The 22,930-nt window shown below is 44.2% G+C and overlaps 2 protein-coding genes across 2 annotated transcripts in view; both read left to right on the top strand.

The window, feature by feature from the left end:
- Positions 1 to 1,202, top strand: part of ACTR10 (actin related protein 10) — a 46,083-nt gene extending 44,881 nt beyond the window's left edge. Inside the window, exon 13 of the mRNA XM_056545876.1 lies at positions 131 to 1,202. Coding sequence (XP_056401851.1) covers positions 131 to 312 — 182 coding nt within the window. The 3' untranslated portion in view covers positions 313 to 1,202. The remainder of the gene's footprint in view (positions 1 to 130) is intronic.
- Positions 1,203 to 10,253: 9,051 nt separating this feature from the next.
- PSMA3 (proteasome 20S subunit alpha 3) overlaps positions 10,254 to 22,930 on the top strand; it is a 28,044-nt gene continuing 15,367 nt past the window's right edge. The window contains exons 1-3 of the mRNA XM_056546163.1: positions 10,254 to 10,409; positions 16,094 to 16,176; positions 19,690 to 19,813. Of these exons, the coding sequence (XP_056402138.1) occupies positions 10,389 to 10,409; positions 16,094 to 16,176; positions 19,690 to 19,813 (228 nt within the window). The 5' untranslated portion in view covers positions 10,254 to 10,388. The remainder of the gene's footprint in view (positions 10,410 to 16,093; positions 16,177 to 19,689; positions 19,814 to 22,930) is intronic.

Here is a 22,930-nt window from a genome sequence, read left to right as displayed (position 1 = left end):
CACGAAAAATCTTGCTGAAAAACTCTGCTTATACTTGAGTATATATGGTATATTGGATAAGATGTCTGCTGAAAAGCTACTTCACTTTCTTTACAATAAATGATTATTCCCAATCCTTATACCCATCCAGGAGCGATATTTGGAGCTCTGCAGGATATCCTTGGCAGCCGCTCGGTGTCTAAAGAATATTACAACCAGACCGGCCGTATTCCTGACTGGTGCTGCCTTAATAACCCCCCTCTGGAAATTATGTTTGATGTTGGAAAGTCTGCACCTCCGATGATGAAACGTGCCTTCTCCACTGAAAAATGAAGACACTGACATTTTTAGCAAAAGGACTAAACTAGATGTGCAAAAATGCCGATATTTATTATAATCTTCAACGCTAAAAAGAACTTGTGTATATATGTATTAAATATTTTGCCATGTTTACACTGCATTACTTAGGTAGTTATATTCCATGATGTATTGTAATACAATGTGACATTAGTTACAGGGCTTCATCATTCCTTTATATAAGCACTCATCATACTGTGGACCTTTTGGCTTCATGGTGGAGGCTGCCATTCTGTTTTCTTAGTCACGATCTTGCTTAGAGCTCCACTGAGCTACAGCCTTTATGTTTATGAAGTGGTGATTTGAATGTTGATTCATACCATAAACGTGGCCACTTTTACCCATATGAAAGATCCATTGTTGGAATGCACTTGTCACACAGGCCCTAGGAACTTGGCACTCCTCTAAGGAGCTGAAGGTTAAATACTTGTCCTCCCTAGGATACCTGCTTACAAGTACGCAACTATGTCTGCCCCTGCTTAGGATACAAGTGCAAAAATGTATTCTATTTCTAGGTATTAATGTTGATGTATAGCCCTAAGACAGTGTTCCCTAAACAGTGGCTCTACAGTTGCCAAACTACATAGTTCACCATTTATTGCAAAACTATTCCAATCATGTCTTGACAACCTTCACATGTCAGGGCATTATGGGAGTTGTAGTTTGCAGCAGCTGGAAGGCCAGAGATTGGGGACTACTTGAACCTGGTAGATGAGATTTGAGTGGTGGTCAAAGTTTGATGAACCCCAGTTTTTCAGTATCACCAAGGTTTCTATGACCACATTTCTTGAACCTTCTGCCTGATTTATCTGGACAATAAACAGTCTGACAGCAATGATGATGTTCACTTATTTTATTAACTTTATTTTTTATTACAGCACAACTACATTTGCCTAAAATTTTTGTGTAAGGTGGAATCAGAAGCTGAGTCACCAAAAGAAAACACCACATTAGTCGCCTTAGGGGACTTTTATAAGGATTTATATAGATGCCTTGGCTTTTACAAAAGGCGGTTCTGTTGTTTTTGCAATAAATCATGCAGCGCTACTGTGAACACACAGACTGCAGAGATCTCACCCCCGAGCTTTATACACAGACTGCACACTGCTTCTTTGTTATTCCTTACATGCTGCAGCTGCGGTTTAGGCTGTGTATAGAGACTAGAAATGAGCGAACTTAAAGTAATTTGATTAGTCACTAACTTCTCGGCTCGGCAGTTGATGACTTATCCTGCATAAATTAGTTCAGCTTTCAGGTGCTCCATTGGGCTGGAAAAGGTGGAAACAGTCCTAGGAGAGAGTCTTCTAGGACTGTATCCACCTTTTCCAGCCCACCGGAGCACCTGAAAGCTGAACTCATTTATGCAGGCTAAAGTCACCAACTGCTGAGCTGAGAAGTTCAGGACAAATCAAATCACTATAAGTTCGCTCATCTCTAATAGAAACATAGAAGTGCAGGATCTCCTCCTCTGTGTACAGTGTATAGAGACATAGAAGTTTAAGATCTCCTCCTCTGTGTACAGTGTATAGTGACATAGAAGTGCAGGATCTCCTCCTCTGTGTACAGTGTATAGAGATATAGAAGTACAGTATCTCCTCCTGTGTACAGTGTGTATAGACATAGAAGTACAGGATCTCCTCCTCTGTGTGTACAGTGCATAGAGACATAGGAGTGCAGGATCTCCTCCTCTGTGTACAGTGTATAGTGACATAGAAGTGCAGGATCTCCTCTATGTACAGTGTATAGAGATATAGAAGCACAGTATCTCCTCCTGTGTACAGTGTGTATAGACATAGAAGTGCAGGATCTCCTCCTCTGTGTGTACAGTGCATAGAGACATAGAAGTACAGGATCACCTCCTCTGTGTATACAGTGTATAGAGACATAGAAGTTTAAGATCTCCTCCTCTGTGTACAGTGTATAGAGACATAGAAGTGCAGGATCTCCTCCTCTATGTACAGTGTATAGAGATATAGAAGTACAGTATCTCCTCCTCTGTGTACAGTATGTATAGACATAGAAGTGCAGGATCTCCTCCTCTGTGTGTACAGTGTATAGAGACATAGAAGTGCAGGGTCTCCTCCTCTGTGTACAGTATGTATAGACATAGAAGGGCAGGATCTCCTCCTCTGTGTACAGTGCATAGAGACATAGAAGTTTAAGATCTCCTCCTCTGTGTACAGTGTATAGTGACATAGAAGTGCAGGATCTCCTCCTCTATGTACAGTGTATAGAGATATAGAAGTACAGTATCTCCTCCTCTGTGTACAGTATGTATAGACATAGAAGTGCAGGATCTCCTCCTCTGTGTGTACAGTGTATAGTGACATAGAAGTGCAGGATCTCCTCTATGTACAGTGTATAGAGATATAGAAGCACAGTATCTTCTCCTGTGTACAGTGTGTATAGACATAGAAGTACAGTATCTCCTCCTCTGTGTGTTCAGTGTATAGACATAGAAGTTTAAGATCTCCTCCTCTGTGTACAGTGTATAGTGACATAGAAGTACAGGATCTCCTCCTCTGTGTACAGTGTATAGAGACATAGAAGTGCAGGATCTCCTCCTCTGTGTACAGTATGTATAGACATAGAAGTGCAGGATCTCCTCCTCTGTGTACAGTGTATAGAGAGATAGAAGTACAGGATCTCCTCCTCTGTGTACAGTGTATAGAGATATAGAAGTACAGGATCTCCTCCTCTGTGTGTACAGTGTATAGAGACATAGAAGTGCAGGATCTCCTCCTCTGTGTACAGTGTATAGAGATATAGGAGTGCAGGATCTCCTCCTCTGTGTGTACAGTGTATAGAGACACCATAGACATTAGACTCCACTCACCAGGGAGGACTGCACATTATAGATAAAGCCTGCAGAGAAGAAATTATATCATATCATAATGATGCGAGCATGTTCTTGAATGTTCTTGAGTTCTCCGGATATAAGGCTAATGTAAATTCACCTACATTCTGCACAATGAATGACACCCGTTGTTTTGAAGTTCATGAATTGGACTTTCCTGGATGTCCCACAGCAGCACACAGCAGGTTAACTGTACTGCAATGTAGCCTTGAAGAAGGTCATCTGTTATCCTACAGTAGTACCAAGTAGCTTCTTGCTTGTATTAAGAGTTTTTGGCTTTCTTGCTTGGCACAAAGATAAATCTACTGGTTTTGCCTAGCACCAGGGCCATTGCACTGGTATATTTTTCTAACAAACTCCTGTCCTGCAAGTTATACCAAATGTTGATTTTTTTTTCTTGTGCCAAATAGAGAAGCATATCCAAATGAAGAAAAAGAGCTGATAAAGTGCATGTGGAAATTACCAAGAGCAAAGGTTTCTCCACTCCTGGTAGGTACAGTGGAAGCCCAATGAATTAACCCCTTACATGTTGTGACTGCTTCATGTAAGAAATTGTCTTCCATTGTTTCTGTGCCAGCTGGGGTCTTGTGAAGGCCCCCATGCCTGCCATGCCTTCAGCCAGGCCAGATATATGAAGCAGAATACACTGCACTAGAGCAGAATATTATCTCAATGATCTGCTGATTGCTGTCAAAGTTGCCTTATAAAACTAGTAAGAAATAAAATGTAAAAAAAAATCCCCCATGCACTTCCCAAAATATTAAAAATACATTTATAAAAAATGGCAAAGAATTATTTAAAAAAACTTCAATAAAAACTATTGAATAAAAAAAAGGCAAAGAAAATGGTCAAAAAGTCATATGTATTTCAAAATGGTATCAATAACAGCTAAATGCTGGCCTTAATTTGGTGTTGTCAAAAAAAAAAAAGGAAAAAGGCATGGGTTATTTTTTTTCTTTTTACGTTTTTATCTTGCCAAAGTAATAAAACTTAAAGAAAAACAGTAGAGAGCAATGTGCATTTCAATAAAAGTGACACATTTTGACTTTACTTGAAAGCCTTAGTCATACTAAGGCTTTCAAGTAAAGCTGTAAACCACTTTATACATAGAAGACAGGAGTTTCTTCAGGACCTGTACAGTGCACAGTATACAGGAGATACAATACAGAGCACTCTCACCTGGTGTCCAAAGAAGCAGATAGTCCTGGAACATGTTAAGAGCAGTACAGTACTGTATACTGGAGGGGGTGCTATAAACAGCAAACCAGTGCATGTACTTCAATAATACAGGGGTTTTACCAAATGTCCATTCTGATTGGTCAGATCTAGCAGCCATTATCACATATCGCAGATCTGGACTGTCTGTAGCATTGGATGTTAAGATAATGTTAATCCAGGAAAGACCATTGTATGTTAAAAAATATTGTAATATGAGGCCATTGTATCTTCAGGGATCATTGTATAGCTTTATTTTGTGGGTCAGTATGATCTCAGCAATATTTATATTGTTTTTCATTAAAAAAGCAAAAGTGTTCAGCGCCCGACTCAGGAACGGTTCCTTTATTGATGAGCCATGGTAGACATCACAGGAACACGGTAAAAGTGATGCGTTTCAGCTTCTAGTAGATCTTTCTGACTTTTATATGTAAGGACTTGCTTTATATGTGTGGTGTCCCAGCACCAAAGGCTGTCCTGTGGGCTGCGGATCTCCTGCGGACAGGCCTGCTGCTCCTGTGTTAGGCCCACAGCTATAATATTTACTATGTTCATGCATTTATTATATTTACTGTAGTCACTGTAGTCACTGTATTTTTGTATTATGTGTACTGTACCTTTAAGAAGGAGATTTAGAGTAATCAGGGGGACCCCTGTTATCCAATAAGAACCCCCTAATTGTCCGGCATATAGTGTAGGAGGGAGGAGTTGCTCCAGTTTAGCCTAGAGCTGAGAGCTGAGCAGAGCTCCATGTGAGCTGCAGTGTGGAAAGGAGGTGGAAGAATTGTGAGGGAATCCAGAGGGAAGCCTAAAGAAAAGCGCTTAAACAAGTCGGCCCTCCATTCTGCAAGTGTTCCCCATCCAGGAGTTGGTGAGTCATAACCTGGTGGTGTCAGTGAAATTGGACCTTAGCAGAACCCTAGTCAGCGTGGGATATCTCTTAAAGGAGTACTTCGGGATGGGAAAATTGTCATTCATGCTGCTGTCAGTAAAAAAAAATAAAGAGGTACATACCTTCCGTCGCTCCCCCGGTGCCTCCGGTAACCTGCTTCGGCCTCCGCCGCGATCCTCTTCCTGGTTGCCGGTTAGTCATACTGCACTCAACCAATCACTGGCCGCAGCGAAATCCCGCCTCGGCCGGCGATAGGCTGAGCGGCAGTGTGACATTTTCGATCGTGGCAGAGGCTGGAGTGGGTTACCGGAGGCAACAACGGAAGGTATGTACTTCTTTCTTTTTTTACTGCCGGCAGTGGGGGAGATTTATCAAAGCCTGTCCAGAGGAAAAATTGCTGAGTTGCCCATAGCAACCAATCAGGTCGCTTCTTTCATTTTTTTTCAAGCCCTCTGCAAAATAAAAGATGCAATCTGATTGGTTGCTATGGGCAACTAGGCAACTTTTCCTCTGGACAGGTTTTGATAAATCTCCCCCAGTATGAATGACAATTTTTCCCTTCCCGGAGTACTCCTTTAAGTCTCAAGTCTATTTAATTCAAGTGGGTGAAAAGCATCATAAGTCCCAGCAAGGCAACAGGCCTTTCAAGGGTTACACTGCATTCCTTCTACTCTGCTCTGTACTGTGTGTTGTACCATTTACACCTGCCTTAGTAAAAGACAGTTATCCGTAACCCGCTGTCGGTGTGGTTCCCCCCCATGTCTGACCCAGGAAACGTTGTCTCCACCTCGGACCATGTATAGGCTAACGGTGCCCTGGCGTCACAAATTTAAAATGATACCTTGCACCCCCATATCACCACATATGTATTAGTAATCTTACCATACAGCGAACATCGTAATTTAAAATGCAATGAGGAATTAAAGGGATGACAAAATCACATTTTTGATATTTCCCTGCAAATAAAAATAAAAAAATAGTTATAAAGATTAACCAATAAGATACATGGTGGAAAAAAATGGTGGCATTAAAAAGTACAACTTGTTTTGCAAAAAATAATAAACTGCTTGTGCAATAAGGCAGTCTGGTTTGGGAAGGTTTAAAGGGACTGTACACATACAAACATCCATGGTGAATTACAGTATTTTTATTTGTAAATAGTCTTAAAATCTTTATACAGCCTCCTTATTAAGTACTGTGACAAGTACAGTATTTAGTAAATATTTAATTCAGTGGTGCGGCTGGCATTCGGGGTGCACAGGGGACATTATTAATGAGTGAAGTTACTATTATTGCAGAGATGAGTTGATGAGAAGTCATCAGGGTGGTCTAAGGCTGGGTTTCCATTTTTGTAGGCAAAAATGCACTGTCCTTAATTGGCGTATTTTTTTTTTTTTGGCTCAGTGACAGTTTTCAAAAATCGCTGCATGCAGACTACAGTGTTTTTTTTTCCCAGGTAATCTTGGAATTTTTTCTCCCATACACTTTTATGGTGGGAAGACGACGCTGAGACATATGCATTCTTCCCATTCTATATATGAATAGAAATGGTCACATGATGAATGCATAACGCCAAGCCAAAGGAGTGCACACCCGAATATAAAAAACACTGCACAAATGTTATTTAACAATAATCAATATACAGAGGTCCCTCAACATACGATGGTAATCCGTTCCAAACGGACCATCGTTTGTTGAAACCATCGCATGTTGAGGGATCCGTGCAATGTAAAGTATAGGACAGTGGTCTTCAACCTGCAGACCTCCAGATGTTGCAAAACTACAACACCCAGCATGCCCGGACAGTGAACAGCTGTCCGGGCATGCTGTGTGTTGTAGTTTTGCAACATCTGGAGGTCCGCAGGTTGTAGACCACTGGTAGAGGAAGTTGTACTCGCGTGTCCCTGCCGCTCCGGACCATCACCGCTGCCCTGGATGTCGCCGTCCATCGCTGTTGCCGCGTCCCCGGGGTGTCCCCGAAGCTCCGGCAAGGCCTCTGCTTCCCCGGCATCCGCGCTCTCTGTCGCCGCCATCACGTCGCTACACACGCCGCTCCTATTGGATGACGGGACGGCGCGCGCGGCGACGTGATGACGACGATGGAGAGCGGCGACGATGTAGGGTATCCCGAAGAGGACGCGCCGGAGCCCCGAGGACAGGTAAGTGATCGTCAGCGGACCACACGGGGCACCGTAAACGGCTATCCGGTGGCAGATGAAGCAGTCTGCGCTGCCGGATAGCCGTTTATGCGATGGCCCGACATACAAAAGCATTGTATGTTGATGCTGCCTTCAACATGCGATGGCCTCTGAGAGACCATCGCATGTTGAAATTATCGTATGTCGGGGCCATCGTAGGTCGAGGGGTCACTGTATGTACAAAACACTGTGGTTGTAGAGAAACTGACAGCTAGTTCACCCAAACTAAACCCAATAAAGCTGAGCAATGGCAACTGATATAGAAAAGGGCACAACTCCCTTCTTTTTACAGCTATTCACCCGCTCTATAACCTTAGTACCATATTTTTCGCCGTATAAGACGCACTTTTTCTTCCCCAAAACTGGGGGAGAAAGGGTAGGTGCGTCTTATACGGCGAATACACCCCTATCGCGGCGGTCCCTGCGGCCATCAATGGCCGGGACCCGCGGCTTATACAGGACATCACCGATCGCGGTGATGCCCTGTATTAACCCTTCAGACGCGGCGATCAAAGCTGACCGCCGCGTCTGAAGAGAAAGTGACACTAACCCAGCTGTTCAGTCGGGCTGTTCGGGACCGCCCAACTGAATAGCCGGGTTAGTGCTTACAGGACACCGGGAGGGACCTTACCTGACTCCTCGGTGTCTGCTCCGTTCAGGGATCCCCTGTATGGCCGGCGCTCTCCTTCCTCGTCATCACGTCGTCGCGTACGTGCGTCGGCGTGCGTAATGACGTGATGGCGGCGACGGAGAGCAAGGATACCCGGCCGGCAGCAGAGACGTTCCGGAGTGATGGGGACACAGCAATAGCGATGGAGCGACATCCAGGGCAGCGGTGACGGGTCCGGAGCAGCGGGGACACGTGAGTATTACCTCCTATGCAGTGGTCTTCAATCCGTGGACCTCCAGATGTTGCAAAACTACAACTCCCAAGTTGCCTCCCCCCATCACCGCTGGCATAATTACCTGAGTCCGGTCCGCGCTGCTCCGCTGCTCCAGGCCTCCGTCGTGCGTCCCCGGCGTCATTGCTATGCGCTGAACGGCGCGGCGCTCTGACGTCATGCGCCGCGCCGTGCATAGCAATGACGCCGGGGACGCACGACGGAGGCCTGGAGCAGCGGAGCAGCGCGGACCGGACTCAGGTAATTATGCCACCGGGGATGGGGGGAGGCAACGGGGCAGCGGCGCCGGCAATGGGTGCCGCTGCCCCTTCTCTCCCCCTGGCTGTCGGCGCCGGCACTGATAGTCAGGGGGACAGAACGGGCAGCGGCACCGATAACCAGGGGGGGAAAAGGGCCGACAGCAGCGCTCTAGACCCCAGGAAAGGCAGGGGGAGAGAAGCGGGCAGCGACGGCCTCTCCCCCCCTGCCTTTCCTGGGGTTGTATCGGCGTATAACACGCACACAGACTTTAGGCTAAAAATTTTAGCCTAAAAAGTGCGTGTTATACGCCGATAAATACAGTAGTTGTCAGTTTCTCTTTAAAAAATATTTTTTTAAAGCTCCAAAGTGAGCATAAACAAGGCCAAGAGAAACATAATATGCTCTACATACAGGACACTATTACCAATAGTATGGGTGGGCACAAAAACTAAACAATACAAAATGGATGCCCACCTGCTAAGATCATAAGAGAAATAAATAGACAATACTCATCTGGAAGGTGATAAATAAGTATTAAATCAGAGGGGGAAACGTAAAAAAAAAAGTGTTATGATGTAGATGTGAACTCCCACCACAACCACCATGTCCTCACCCCTGCAATGGTGACAGAACACATGGGGAGTGCACATCTACATAATAATACTTAAAAGTGTTTTACGTTTCCCCCTCTGATTTTCGTATTTCATACATATTAGATGAGAATTGTCTATTTATTTCTCTTATGATCTTATTAGGCATAGCAAGTCGGCATTCATTTATACGGTGTCCATTTTTAGGACATCGTCAGACGTAACTACGTCCTCTGTCCCACCTCCTCCCTCGGACCAATCGCTGTCAGTCGTCAGCCGCAACTCCATCCTCCGTCAGGCGAAATGGCGTCCCGCCTCCTCCCTCACACCAATCGCTGTCATCCTTCAGCCACAACTCCATCATCCGAAAGTCCCTCATCCTAAACTCCGTCATGCCTCAGACGATTCTCCCTCAGACGCAACTTCCTGCCGCATAGCAGAGCCGACACTGAATAACATGTACAGCAGAACCCGTACAGCAGAGAGCCAACACTGACTCGGCTCTGCTACACAGCAGGAAGGTTTTTCTTCTGAGGGATGACGGAGTTTTGGATGAGAGATTTTAGGATGACGCCTGACGGAGATTGGTCTGAGGGAGGAGACGGGACGCTGTTTTGATTGACGGAGGTATGGCTGACAACTGACTATGTCCTAAAATGGACACCGTACATTTAGTATTGTTTATTTTGTGCCCACATATACTAACGCATTGTGTAAAATGCCAGTGAAAAGATACCAATACTAAAACCCAATACTTAATAAAGAAGAAAATGCCACAAAGAACAGCATCTTATGAGTGCAATATTTTCAGGTCAAAAAAATCACCAAAAATAGGTTGTTTGAAGTGTCCCAGATATTTTTAGATAACGCCGCTGATTTTATTGTAACTTTTGCTTTCAAGTAAAATACAAGCGGCACAAAGCAGGCCTCCCACCACATGAGGGCGCTCCTCTACTTAGTCCACTCCTTTATACAACGCTTAATCTATACTGCGCATGTCTTGTAGAGTGAAGTCTCTGATTGGTCTTTCTAGAGTGAAGCCGCTGATTGGTCTGTTAGTGAGCAATCAGGTAGCTGGATACTGCCTGGTGAGTGTGCGGAGGAAGACTGAAGTGAAAGTGCCGTCTCACCGCCGGAGTCCGCTCAGCACTGTCAGACATGAGTTCTATCGGGACCGGGGTGAGTGAGCGCTGTTGGCCGGAGCCGCGTTGCTTCTCCCGCGGGGTGGCGCTAGCTCTGTCGCGTTCTTGTAGTTGACCCTGCCTGTTCGGTATGGCGGGGTCTCCCGGGGACTTGCGTCTCTTTGTGCGGTGGGGAGAGCGGGAGAGCAGGCGGTGAGAAGCGGCGCCTCCTCCTCCCGGACGGTCATCCTACGTTACCGCTCTAATGGGTGAGGGGCAGCGCCGGTGCTGACTCGCTGACTGACTGCTGCTGCTCTCATAGACTATAGTGGTCATGTACAATGTAAAGCTCTCCTACCATCTTTGCTTGCTGTCAGTGAATAGAAACGCGTTAAATACTCGCCTGGATCTGAATAAAAATGTTTCTATTTTCTGTGAGCAATCAGAGATACTGAGGACAATGAGAAAGTGAAGCAAAGTAGAGAGTTGCGGAACAGTTTTCTTATACAATACTATAGGACAGTGGTCTTCAACCTGTGGACCTCCAGATGTTGCAAAACTACAACTCCCAGCATGCCCGGACAGCCATTGGCTGTCCGGGCATGCTGGGAGTTGTAGTTTTGCAACATCTGGAGGTCCGCAGGTTGGAGACCACTGCTACAGGATATAATCATGGTCACAGGATCAAAGGAAGTGTAGAAGACCCCCTTCCCCCCCCCCCCCCCCCAAATCACTAAAATCAATGTGCAGAAGAGGACAGCTGTAGTGTCCCATTGGTGCTCCCCACATAACCAGCTGTATGGTTTTATAGAAAAATAACAAATACACACACACACTGGGGCAAAAAAGTATTTAGTCAGCCGCCAACTGTGCACGTTCTCCCATGTAAAAAGATGAGAGGCCTGTAATCTTTATCATAGGTTATAACCTCAACTATGAGAGACATAATGAGAAAAAAAATCCATAAAATCACTGTCTGATTTTTAAAGAATTTATTTGCAAATTATGGTGGGAAATAAGTATTTGGTCAATAACAAAAGTTCATCTCAATACTTTGTTCTATACCCTTTGTTGGCAATGACAGAGGTCAAACGTTTTCTGTAAGTTTTCACAATGTCTTCACACACTGTTGCTGGTATTTTGGTCCATGCTGATCTCCTCTAGAGCAGTGATGTTTTTGGGCTGTCGCTGGGCAACATGGATTTTCAACTCCCTCCAAAGGTTGAGATCTAGAGACTGGCTAGGCCACTCCAGGAGCTTGAAATGCTTCTTACGAAGCCACTCCTTCATTGCCCGGGCAGTGTGTTTGGGATCCATGTCATGCTGAAAGACCCAGCCACATTTCATCTTCAATGCCCTTGCTGATGGAAGGAGGTTTTCATTCAAAATCTCCCGACACATGGCCCCATTCATTCTTTCCTTTACACGGATCAGTCGTTCTGGTCCTTTAGCAGAGAAACAGCCCCAAAGCATGATGTTTCCACCCCCATGCTTCACAGTAGGTATGGTGTTCCTTGGATGCAACTCAGCATTCTTTCTCCTCCAAACACGACGAGTTGAGTTTTTACCAAAAAGTTCTACTTTGGATTCATCTGACCATATGACATTCTCCCAGTACTCTTCTGGATCATCCAAATGCTCTCTAGCAAACGTCAGACAGGCCCGGACATGTACTGGCTTAAGCAGGGGGACACGTCTGGCACTGTATGAGGCTGGGTCCACACTACGTTTTGTCCCATACGGGAGCGCATACGGCAGGGGGGAGCTAAAACCTCGCGCTCCCGTATGTCACCGTATGCGCTCCCGTATGCCATTCACTTCAATGAGCCGACCGGAGTGAAACGTTCGGTCCGGTCGGCTCATTTTTGCGCCGTATGCGCTTTTACAACCGGACCTAAAACCGTGGTTGACCACAGTTTTAGGTCCGGTTGTAAAAGCGCATACGGCGCAAAAATGAGCCGACCGGACCGAACGTTTCACTCCGGTCGGCTCATTGAAGTGAATGGCATACGGGAGCGCATACGGTTACATACGGGAGCGCGAGGTTTTAGCTCCCTCCTGCCGTATGCGCTCCCGTATGGGACAAAACGTAGTGTGGACCCAGCCTGATTTGAGTCCCTGGCGGCGTAGTGTGTTACTGATGGTAGCCTTTGTTACTTTGGTCCCAGCTCTCTTCAGGTCATTCACTAGGTCCCCCCCCGTGTGGTTCTGGGATTTTTGCTCACTGTTCCTGTGATCATTTTGACACCACGGGGTGACATCTTGCGTGGAGCCCCAGATCAAGGGAGATTACCAGTTGTCTTGTATGTCTTCCATTTCCTAATAATTGCTCCTACAGTTGATTTCTTCACACCAAGCTGCTTGCCTATTGCAGATTAAGTCTTCCCAGCCTGGTGCAGGTCTACAATTTTGTTTCTGGTGTCCTTCGACAGCTCTTTAGTCTTGGCCATAGTGGAGTTTGGAGTATAAAGTTTAAGGTTGTGGACAGGTGTCTTTTATACTGATAACAAGTTAAAACAGGAGCCATTAATACAGGTAACGAGTGGAGGACAGAGGAGACTCTTAAAGAAGTTGTTACAGGTTTGTGAGAACCAGAAATCTTGTTTGTAGGTGACCAAATACTTATTTTCCACCATAAATTTTAAAATAAATTCTTTAAAAATCGGACAATGTTATTTTATGGATTTTTTTTCTCATTATGTCTCTCATAGTTGAGGTATACATATGATGAAAATTACAGCCTCTCATCTTTTAAGTGGGAGAACTTGCACAATTGGTGGCTGACTAAATACTTTTTTGTCCCACTGTATATAATGTGTGTGTACACTACTCTACAAGCCTTGTATCGCCACAGATGAAAATTTCTGACAGGTCACTATGGTTTGTCAAGAGACTATGAACCATTGCCTCCTCCAGCTGTCGCAAAACTACAACTCCCAACATGCCCAGACAGCCAAAGACTGTCCGCATGCTGGGAGTTGTAGTTCTGCCGGTTGGGAAGCACTGGTTTATAGGAATTCTCATTTCGGAAAGTTATCCAAAGGATAGAGTGTAACTATCTTGTTGCTTGGGGTCCAAATGCTGGATCCCTTACTGACGCATAGAATGTAGTAAAACAATACCCCTTAATGAACGGTGCGCACCACGCCTGTACGGCCAGCACTGGATTAAATGGGGTTATCCAGCCCTAAAGACCTTAGATAAGGGATGAGTGTCTGAGCGCAGGGGGGTCCGACTGCTGAGACCCCTCACGATCTCCAGAATGGGCCTCCTCTCTTCCTGTTAAAGGAGTGGTGCAGTCAAAGATAACTTGTCCCCTATCCAAAGCGTCGGACCCCCCGCGATCTCCTGAACAGGGCCCTGGCTTTCTGCCGTAAGTGGCTGTTCCAAAGGAAGCCGCGGCCGACACGCCCCCTCTATGTATCTCGATGGGGGGCGTGGAGGCCACCACTCTGTGTGCGGGTTGGAACACCGCCTTCCAGCTGACTGCAGGGGCCCCGTTCAGGAGATCTAGAACTTATCCCATTTTCTTTGGATAAGGGATAAGTTATGTTCCACTACAGAACTCCTTTAATGAAGCGGCATGTCCACACTAGAGATTAGAAGGCCTGGAAAAAAAGAACGACTGCTGGGACCCCACTCAATCTCTGGAACGAGACCCGGCTCTCAGTGAGGAGTGTGTGCTGCAGGCGGCACATGCTTCATTTCTATGAAGAGACCCATCTACAGCCGTCGGGCCTTCTCCATAGAAATGAACAGAGAGAGTGACGTTTAACGGTAGATGACACCCGCTCCTGGAGACCGCAGGGGTCCTACTTATCCCCAATCCTGTAGATAGGATTTGGCTGGAGTTTTTCTTTAAGCTTCATGCTCATAAAACTGCTTAAAGGGTTGTTGCAACTTTTTTCAAATATGAGCGACCATTATGATCACGTCCAGGTCTTGGAACCTCCAGGAAAACAGCGGCTGTATTATATAATGGCCAGAGCCTTATAGGAGGATCCCAAGTGCAGGACCCCCTTAAACCCCATAATAGCTCATATAGACAGGAGTTGACAGGCGCAATTACAGTTGGTTCACAGTGTTGCTTTTATACACTTGTATGGGAATATAGGGGGTTTGAATGTTTTTGGGTTGTATACATTGTGATTATTATACAAAAAAAAACACATGATGCTTAGGAGGAAGACTTTGGGGCATTGCACCTCTGATCATCATGGATATTTTCTGACAAAAAGGGATGATGTCATAGTTTCAGGAATATTTGCTAATTATTGTGGCTGATGTATCTGCAGTGACCGTATCATTGCTACATGAAAGACTCATCCGGTTATTGAGGGTCTATGTGCTTTTTGCATGAGAGGGGATTTGTAGTAATGTCAGAATGCTGTTCTTGTAATCAGTGAAGGTCTAAACCAGTGTATTCCAACAGAGTGCTCTCCGGCTGCTGCAAAACTACAACACCCAGCATGCCTGGACAGCTATAGTTTTGGAACAGCTGGAGGCACTCTGGTTTGAACACACTGGTCTATAGACTCTTGACAAGCCATAGTGATCTGTCACAAGTTTTTATCTCGTAGACTTGTAGGGCGGTGACGCACACACAGCCCTTCTATAAATCCATAGCACCAATGGGACACCACAGCATACAGCCAGCTTCTTCTGCCCGTTGATTTTAGTGATCTTTGGTAGGGATCGACCGATTATTGGTTTGGCCGATATTCACGCTTTTGGACATTATCGGTATCGGCAATTACCTTGACTATATGCCGATAATGCACCACCCAGTCAGAGACCGCCGCCGCTGCCCTATTGCCTCCCCCATCCCCGGTTTTATAATTACATGTTCCCGGGGTCCGCGCTACTTCTGGCTCCTGCAACGTCCTGCACGCTGCGCAGCGCAATGACGAGTGACGTCCTCAATGTGACGTCACCGTCAGTGTGCACAGTGACAGCTCAGGACGTCGCTGGAGCCAGAAATAGCCCGGACCCCGGGGATGGGGGAGGCAATGGGGCAGCGGCGGCGGTGGTGGATGGACTAGGGAGGACCTCAGGACAGGCAGGGGGAGAGAAGCGGGCGGCAGCAGCGGTCTCTGGCCCCGCAAAAGCTGCTGCAGTTCATTGATTTAAAGTGCCCGCCATCAAAAATAGGGTTTTTTGACCATCCTTTTGCATCAGGTATGTCCGTTTTTACAAATTTTGATTATTTTTGCCAGCACAAAAAAACAGTGTATGCACTAATTTTTGGTCCAGCAAAAATAATGGGGGAAAACATTGAAGTATATGGGAAACGGATGTTAAAAAAAAAAAAAAAAAAAACATCCGTTGTCATCGGTTATTGTCCGTTTTCAAAATCCGTTTTTTGTACTGAGCATGCTCAGTACAGCTTTACAAAAAAGGGTTAAAAACCTGATTAAAAAAGATGTAACTGGTGATAACGGAAGAACAACATCAGGTTTTTTAAGAAACAACCCATTCAAAATAACAGATGATGGTCATCCGTTATCATCCGTTATTTTCAGTTATTGCATCCGTTTTTTTTTTTTCATCCATTATTGTAAAATAACCGTTATTGTAAAATAACGGAAGTAAAAAAGCAGGATGATACCTGTAGTGTGAAAGGGACGTTAGTTTACCTTCTGTTGTAGTCTTCTGCCTAGAGAGTTTTTATTAATCATTTTCTTAAATTTTTACTAAAATAAAGTCCAGGTTTTACAGACAATTCTTTTTGTTTCATTGTAGTATGATCTGTCGGCTTCTACGTTCTCACCAGATGGCAGAGTGTTTCAGGTTGAATATGCAGCTAAAGCAGTGGAAAACAGTAGGTAAGTGATGATCTTATAGAATCCTTTACCATTAACACAGTGTTTCCCAAACAGTGTCTCCAGCTGTTGCAAAACTACAACTCCCAGCATGCCCGGACAGCCGTTGGCTGGGAGTTGTAGTTTTGCAACATGATTGCTTATTTATTTGCACCACCAATTCTACTTTATAATGACGTCAGAAATTTTACCCAAAAATCTACAGTGAAATGGGGTAAAAAATCATTGTGCGACAAAATGGAAGAAAAAAACGCCATTTTGTAAATTTTGGGGGCTTCTGTTTCTACGCAGTACATTTTTCATTAAAAATGACACCTTATCTTTATTCTGTAGGTCCATACGGTTAAAATGATACCCTACTTATAGGTTTGATTTTTTATTACTTCGGAAAAAAATCATAACTACATGCAGGAAAATGTATACCTTTAAAGGGTAGCTCCCACCATCCTCTTTTTTTTTTTTTTTTCTGTCCCTGCCTATTGCCCATCTATCCCTAACCCCCTCCCTGCCTTTATTTATTTTTTTTATTATCTTAAAAATGGCATTTTGTCTGCCTGGTAGTGTGCTCACTACCAGGCAGACTTCCCCAGCAGGCACAACGTCACTGATGCCTGCTGGGGGCCGAGTTCCGCCCATAGTTCTCCTGACAGGGTGCCTCCAGCTGTTTCACCACTACAACTCCCAGCATGCCCTGACATCTATTTGCTGTCAGGGCATGCTGGGAGTTGTAGTGGGGAAACAACTGGAGGCACCCTGTGTTGGAAGACACCCAGCCCCCGACCAATATCGCCCCCCCTCACCTGTGCCGGACCATGAGCGGGGGTCCGTAGCAAGCAACAAGTGTATGCCCGGCTTCCTGTCATGCCCGTACACTCTGGAAACTGTCTCTATGTTTCTGGAGGATTGAAAGTCCTCCAGAACCATAGAGAGAGTTACCAGAGTGTAGGAGCATGACAGGAAGCCGGGCATACACTTGTTGCTCCATATAACGCGCTCCCCCCGGCAATGACAGGACACAGCTGCAAGGAGCAGTGAGGAGGCGGCGTATCCCCACTGGAGCCGGGGCTGTAAGCAGAGGTAAGAGCCATGTTCCTCCCTGCTGCAGTGAGAATATGCAGCAGGGAGGCGGCCAGTGTGAGAGTCCAGGGAGCCAATGCGCAGCCCTGGATTTCACTGTGCTCGCTCTCGCCTGTTTGATTGACAGGCGGGAGCGAGCACCGCAGTGACTGGAATTTCGACTGATTTGCCAGGCTCAAATGAGACGAAATTCTGTAGTGACGTCACTGCCGAATGCATTCGGCCACTAGGAGGGCGACCCCTAATGGCCGAATTTAAAAGTGATTTTAAAATGGTTTTAAAATCACTTTTTTTAATTAAACTATATTAGAGATATGTTGTAGTATTTAAGCACTACAACATATCAATTTTTTTATTTCATGACAATGCCAATTTAACATTGTCATCTTCTAACCCCTATAACTTTTAATTTTTTTTATTGTGCCACGTACAGGGCGGTATGAGGGCTCATTTTTTGCGCTGTGATCTGAAGTTTTTAGCGGTACCATTTTTGTGTTGATCGGACTTTTTGATCGCTTTTTATAAAAAAAATTTGTTATAAAAAGTGACCAAAAATACGCTATTTTGGACTTTGGATTTTTTTTTGCATGTACGTCATTGACCGTGCAGTTTAACAATATATTTTTATAGTTCGGACATTTACGCACGCGGCGATACCACATATGTTTGTTTTTATTTACAGTTTTTTTTTTTATTTATTTATTTATTTTTTTTATGGGAAAAGGGGGGCGATTCAAACTTTTATTAGAGAATGGGTTAAATGACCTTTTGTTAACTTATTTTTTTTTTTTTTTTTTTTACAGTGTTATAGCTCCCATAGGGGGCTATAACACTGCACACACTGATCTCTTACACTGTTCACTGCAAAGCCATAGCTTTGCATTGATCAGTGTTATTGGCGGTTGATTGCTCAGGCCTGGATAGCCCACCTGCAGTGACCATCTAAGTGCTAGATCCATCCAGCCTCACGGGAGTCTTCCGCTCCAAGGACCGGTAATGTACCACAAAGCTGCCCGCTATTTGTCCTGAGACCGTGACAGAGAGAAACTAATAACTGTGACCTCTCACATTTCCTCAGTTTAATACACTGAACATTGTTTCATTTCCATTTACTAAGAGGAACTTGTCACAATATTGCATAACCATCTCTACAGTGAAAAAGATTAATTTATAAGAGACTTTTCAGCAATTAAAGTGTCCCTAATTGTTTCAACACTTACCAGTATATCTTGCCTTAACCATTTAAGTGCATCTTGCCTGTAATTGTATCAGTATAGTAGTACATTTTGTAATACCAATTAGTTATCAGTGATAGTTCATTTATTTTAGGTGATTGTATACCCCTCTCACGAGGGGCCCCTTGTGAGGTGGAACTTCTTATCAGTCATATATCAAATAAAATGTATATCTTTTCATAATTGAAGCACGATCCTTGGTTCTTTAATTACAGTTTTATTTATTATTTTTTATTATTTAGTATACCTTCCTTGAGGACTGGGTATTTTTGTCTTTTTTTATTTATTTCAATATTGGCACCATAGGTATAGGTGCATTACCCATTTGTCCTCGGTTGGTTATATAATTGTGAGCTGCACAGATCTTTTCTCTTTTCCTAGAGATTTGTAAATTACTTCTATTAACAAATCTTAATCCTTTCAGTACTTATGAGCTGCTGAAGTTGAGTTGTTCTTTTCGGTCTAAGTGCTCTCTGATGACACTTGTCTCATGAACTGTCCAGTGTAGAAGCAAATCCCCATAGCAAACCTCTTCTACTCTGTGCACTTCCGGAGACAAGCAGAGATGTCAGCAGAGAACACTGTTGCCATACAGAAAAGAACAACTCTACTTCAGCAGCTGATAATTATTGGAAAGATTAAGATTTTTTAATAAAAGTAATTTTACAAATCTGTTTAACTTTCTGGAGCCAGTTAATATAAAAAAAAAATTTTTTTTTCCCTGGAATACCCCTTTAACATATCCCCTATCCACAGGATGGAACCGGCGGTCTGAGAGGAACGTGTGCAGCACTCCATTCATTTCTATGGGAGCGTCAGTGGTGCCTGGGAGCTATACTTGGGTCTTTTCGGCACTCCCATAGGAATGAATGGAGCGCATTCCGGCTGCAGCACACTGACTTCAGTGTAATCTGCTGTAGATTTTCTGCTGCAGCTTAAACCCGCAGAGGGAAACTCCCTGTAGATCCTGCACATATGAATGTACCTTTTTTATTTTATTTTTTTTTCTTTGCATTGAAAATTGATGGCCTATCTTTAGTGTTGGGCAGTGGTCCAACTCCCAGCAGCCCTGCCGATCAGCTGGTTGATAGGGCTGTGGCACTCCTGCGACCTGTGAACCATCTTCAGTGCTCTAGTGGTGGTTAGAAGGTACTGCAGTGCTCTTTATTATTTTAATAATTTTTCTTTTCTTTCCCTTTTTCAGCACGGCCATCGCCATCAGATGTAAAGATGGCGTTGTGTTTGGCGTAGAGAAGCTCGTGTTATCTAAACTTTATGAAGAAGGTTCTAACAAGCGCATCTTCAATGTGGATCGGCATGTTGGCATGGTAAGAAAACTTGAAGCAGGTTTTGCACACTGCAGGACAGTCCAATTTGAGGATGAACATTTTTAAAACAAATGGAAAGGAAAACGTGTAGGACACGTATGGAAGCTATGAGCCCTACAGCAATATTGACGTGCAGCAGCTTTTCATTCTTTTATCCTTTTTATTATTTAGATGGCTTGCTAAGAAAAAAAATTTAAGAAAATCCTATTAAGAAAATGTACACACGATTATTAACCACATCAGGTTTTTTTTTGGCTTGAACACTGTTCAGACTTACCGTGAGGAGATGGAGAACCGTGCAGAAAAAGTAACGGCACAATTTTTCTGCACGGTTACACGGTGAAGCTCCCATAAATGTCAAAAGGAGCTTTAGGGCTTGCAACACATCCATTATATCAAGATTTCTATGTGCCTGTATGAGCACTTAAAGGAGTACTGCAGTCTTAGATCTCCTCTATGCACAGGTCGCCAACACGCCCCCTTCATACAGCTCTATGGGACAGGCAGGGAGGCACGAACGCTGCATCTCCACCTCTCCCATAGAGATACATGGAGGGTGGTTGTCGACCGTGGCGTCATGCTGCAGCCGATACACCTCCTGCACGGCAGAGATGGGGCCCCATACAGGAAATCACGGGGGGTCCCCTGGAGTCACACTTAAAAGTGTCTAGGGCTGTAGATCTTCTTAAACTTTTTTTTCCCTCTTTTACACTGTTTACTTTGTATACAGAGGTTTTGTGTTTCTGCTTTGTGCCCCACACGTCAGGTTTACAGAGATCCTTGTTCATTTGACAGAGGACAATGTTACCATCATCAAAAACAACTTTTGACTTATTGAGCAGACACGTCAAAAGTGGTTTATCGCACCCGTTCTTACTCCTGAGACCCAATGCAAACGTATGTTATTAGCCTGGGAAGCAGGCTGCTTTGCGCTCTGCTGGCCGGTCGAGAGAGCTTAAAGGGGTACTCCTAGACATCTTATTAAGTAAAGGGGTACTTAAAGGGGTACTCCTAGACATCTTATCCCCTATCCAAAAGGATAGGGGATAAGATGTCTGATCGCGGGGTCCCGCGATATAGCGTGCAGATACAGGTGGGTGCTGCACGCTATATTGCGGGACCCCCGCGATCAGACATCTTATCCCCTATCCTTTTGGATAGGGGATAAGATGTCTAGGGGTGGAGTACCCCTTTAAGAGTGCTTTCTTTGTTCTAGAACTCCTGACAGTTCTGACCAGAGCTGATTTGTTTTGCCAGTAGTACACAGTTTATTTTTTTTCCCTCCATATATTGCCTCTTTGCTATGCTGTGATATGGTGGTGGTAAAAGTGCAGTAAACAGTCATGTGCTGAGCTCATGAGTTACATAATACTCTACTACAGATTGCATGTGGGGGGGTGGGGTGGGGTTTACTGGTCCTCTGGCTTTGTAGATTGTGAGCTGTGAACTAAGCTCTGCTGCTCCTGCTAAGATAAGAGAGACCTTGATTTGCTTTGCATGGACAGTACAGATCCTCTGGACATGCAAAGATGCAGGGACACAGCTGGAGATTCATCAAAACCTGTGTAGAGGAAGAGTGGTGCAGTTGCCCATAGCAACCAATCAGATTGCTTATTTCATTTTTAACAAGGCCTATGAAAAATGAAAGACGCAATCTGATTGGTTGCTATGGGCAACTCAGAAACGTTTCCTCTGGACAGGTTTTGATAAATCTCCCCCACAGTCTTTCTCTCCAAAACAGAGAACATCCTAAGCCCTGCACCCACTTTGTGTTCAACCTAACAGGCCGTTGACAGCAGGGAAGCGAGACGCCTAGTGGACAGGTCTTTTTTTAAATTTATTTATTTTTTGTGGGGGGTAAAAGGTAATTTTTGGCAAAAGTGATTTTAACCCCTTGCCGCAAATACTTTCATTAACGTCCATCTGCGGCTCCCGAGGTATGACACGCGCTCAGTGGGAGAGCGCGCATCATACCTGGTGGGTCCCAGTTGCTATAGGCAACCAGGACCACGGCTAATGCCGGACATCGCCGATCAGGCTGATATCCGGCATTAATCCTTCCGTCTAAAACAAAAGTAAACATTGCCGGTTAGCTTAGTGGTGCTCTTCGGGACCGCCACTGTGACATCCCAAACATCTTGCAGGGCGCAAGGAGGATCCCTACCTGCATCCTCTGTCCGATCGGCGAATGACCTCTCCGTGCCTGAGATCCAGGCAGGAGCAGTCGAGTGGTGATAACACTGATCAATGCCATGCTATTACATGACAGTGATCAGTGTATTCAATCAGTGTGTGCAATGTTAGTCCCCTATGGGAGCTATAACATTGTGATAATAAAGTGTTAATAAATGTCATTTAACCCCTTCCCTAATAAAAATTTGTATCACCCCCCCCCCCCTTTTCTCATAAAAAAAAAACCTGTCTAAATAAATGTGGTATCGCTGCGTGTGTAAATGAACGTACTATAAAAATATATCATTAATTAAATCGCATGGTCAATGGCGTACACCGAAAAAAATACCAAAGTCCAAAATAGCGTATTTTTGCTCACTTTTTATACTATAAAAAATTGAGCAAAAAGTCCGATCAAAACAAAAATCGTACCGATAAAAACTTCAGATCACAGCGCAAAAAACAAGTTCCCCGTATTTGGAAAAATTAGTTTTATAGGGGTCAGAAGATGCCATTTTTCAACTTTATTAATTTTGTTGGATGTAGTTATAATTTTTTATTTTTTTTGTAGTAGTAAAATAAAATCAAACCTATATAAATTGTGTATCCTTGCGACCGTATGGACCTACAGAGTAAATATAAGGTGCAATTTTTACCGAAACTGTACTGCATAGAAGCGGAAGCTGCTAAAAATTTCAAAATTGCTTTTTATTTTTTATTTTTTTCAATTTTGCCTCACAAATAATTTTTTTTCTGGTTTTGCTGTAGAATTTGTAGTGAAATTATTAATGGTACAAAGTAAAATTGTTGGCGCAAAGAACAAGCCCTCATATGGATTTTTAGGTGGAAAATTGAAAGTGTTATGATTTTTATAAGGTGAGGAGGAAAAAAACTAAAGTGCAAAAATGAAAAACCACCAAAGGGGGAAGGGGTTAAAAAATTTTT

The sequence above is a fragment of the Hyla sarda genome, chromosome 11, assembly GCF_029499605.1.
Source record: "Hyla sarda isolate aHylSar1 chromosome 11, aHylSar1.hap1, whole genome shotgun sequence".
In the NCBI taxonomy this organism is placed as follows: domain Eukaryota; kingdom Metazoa; phylum Chordata; class Amphibia; order Anura; family Hylidae; genus Hyla; species Hyla sarda.
The sequence above is the reverse complement of the archived record's forward strand: the minus strand, read 5'-3'. Positions and strand labels throughout refer to the sequence as shown.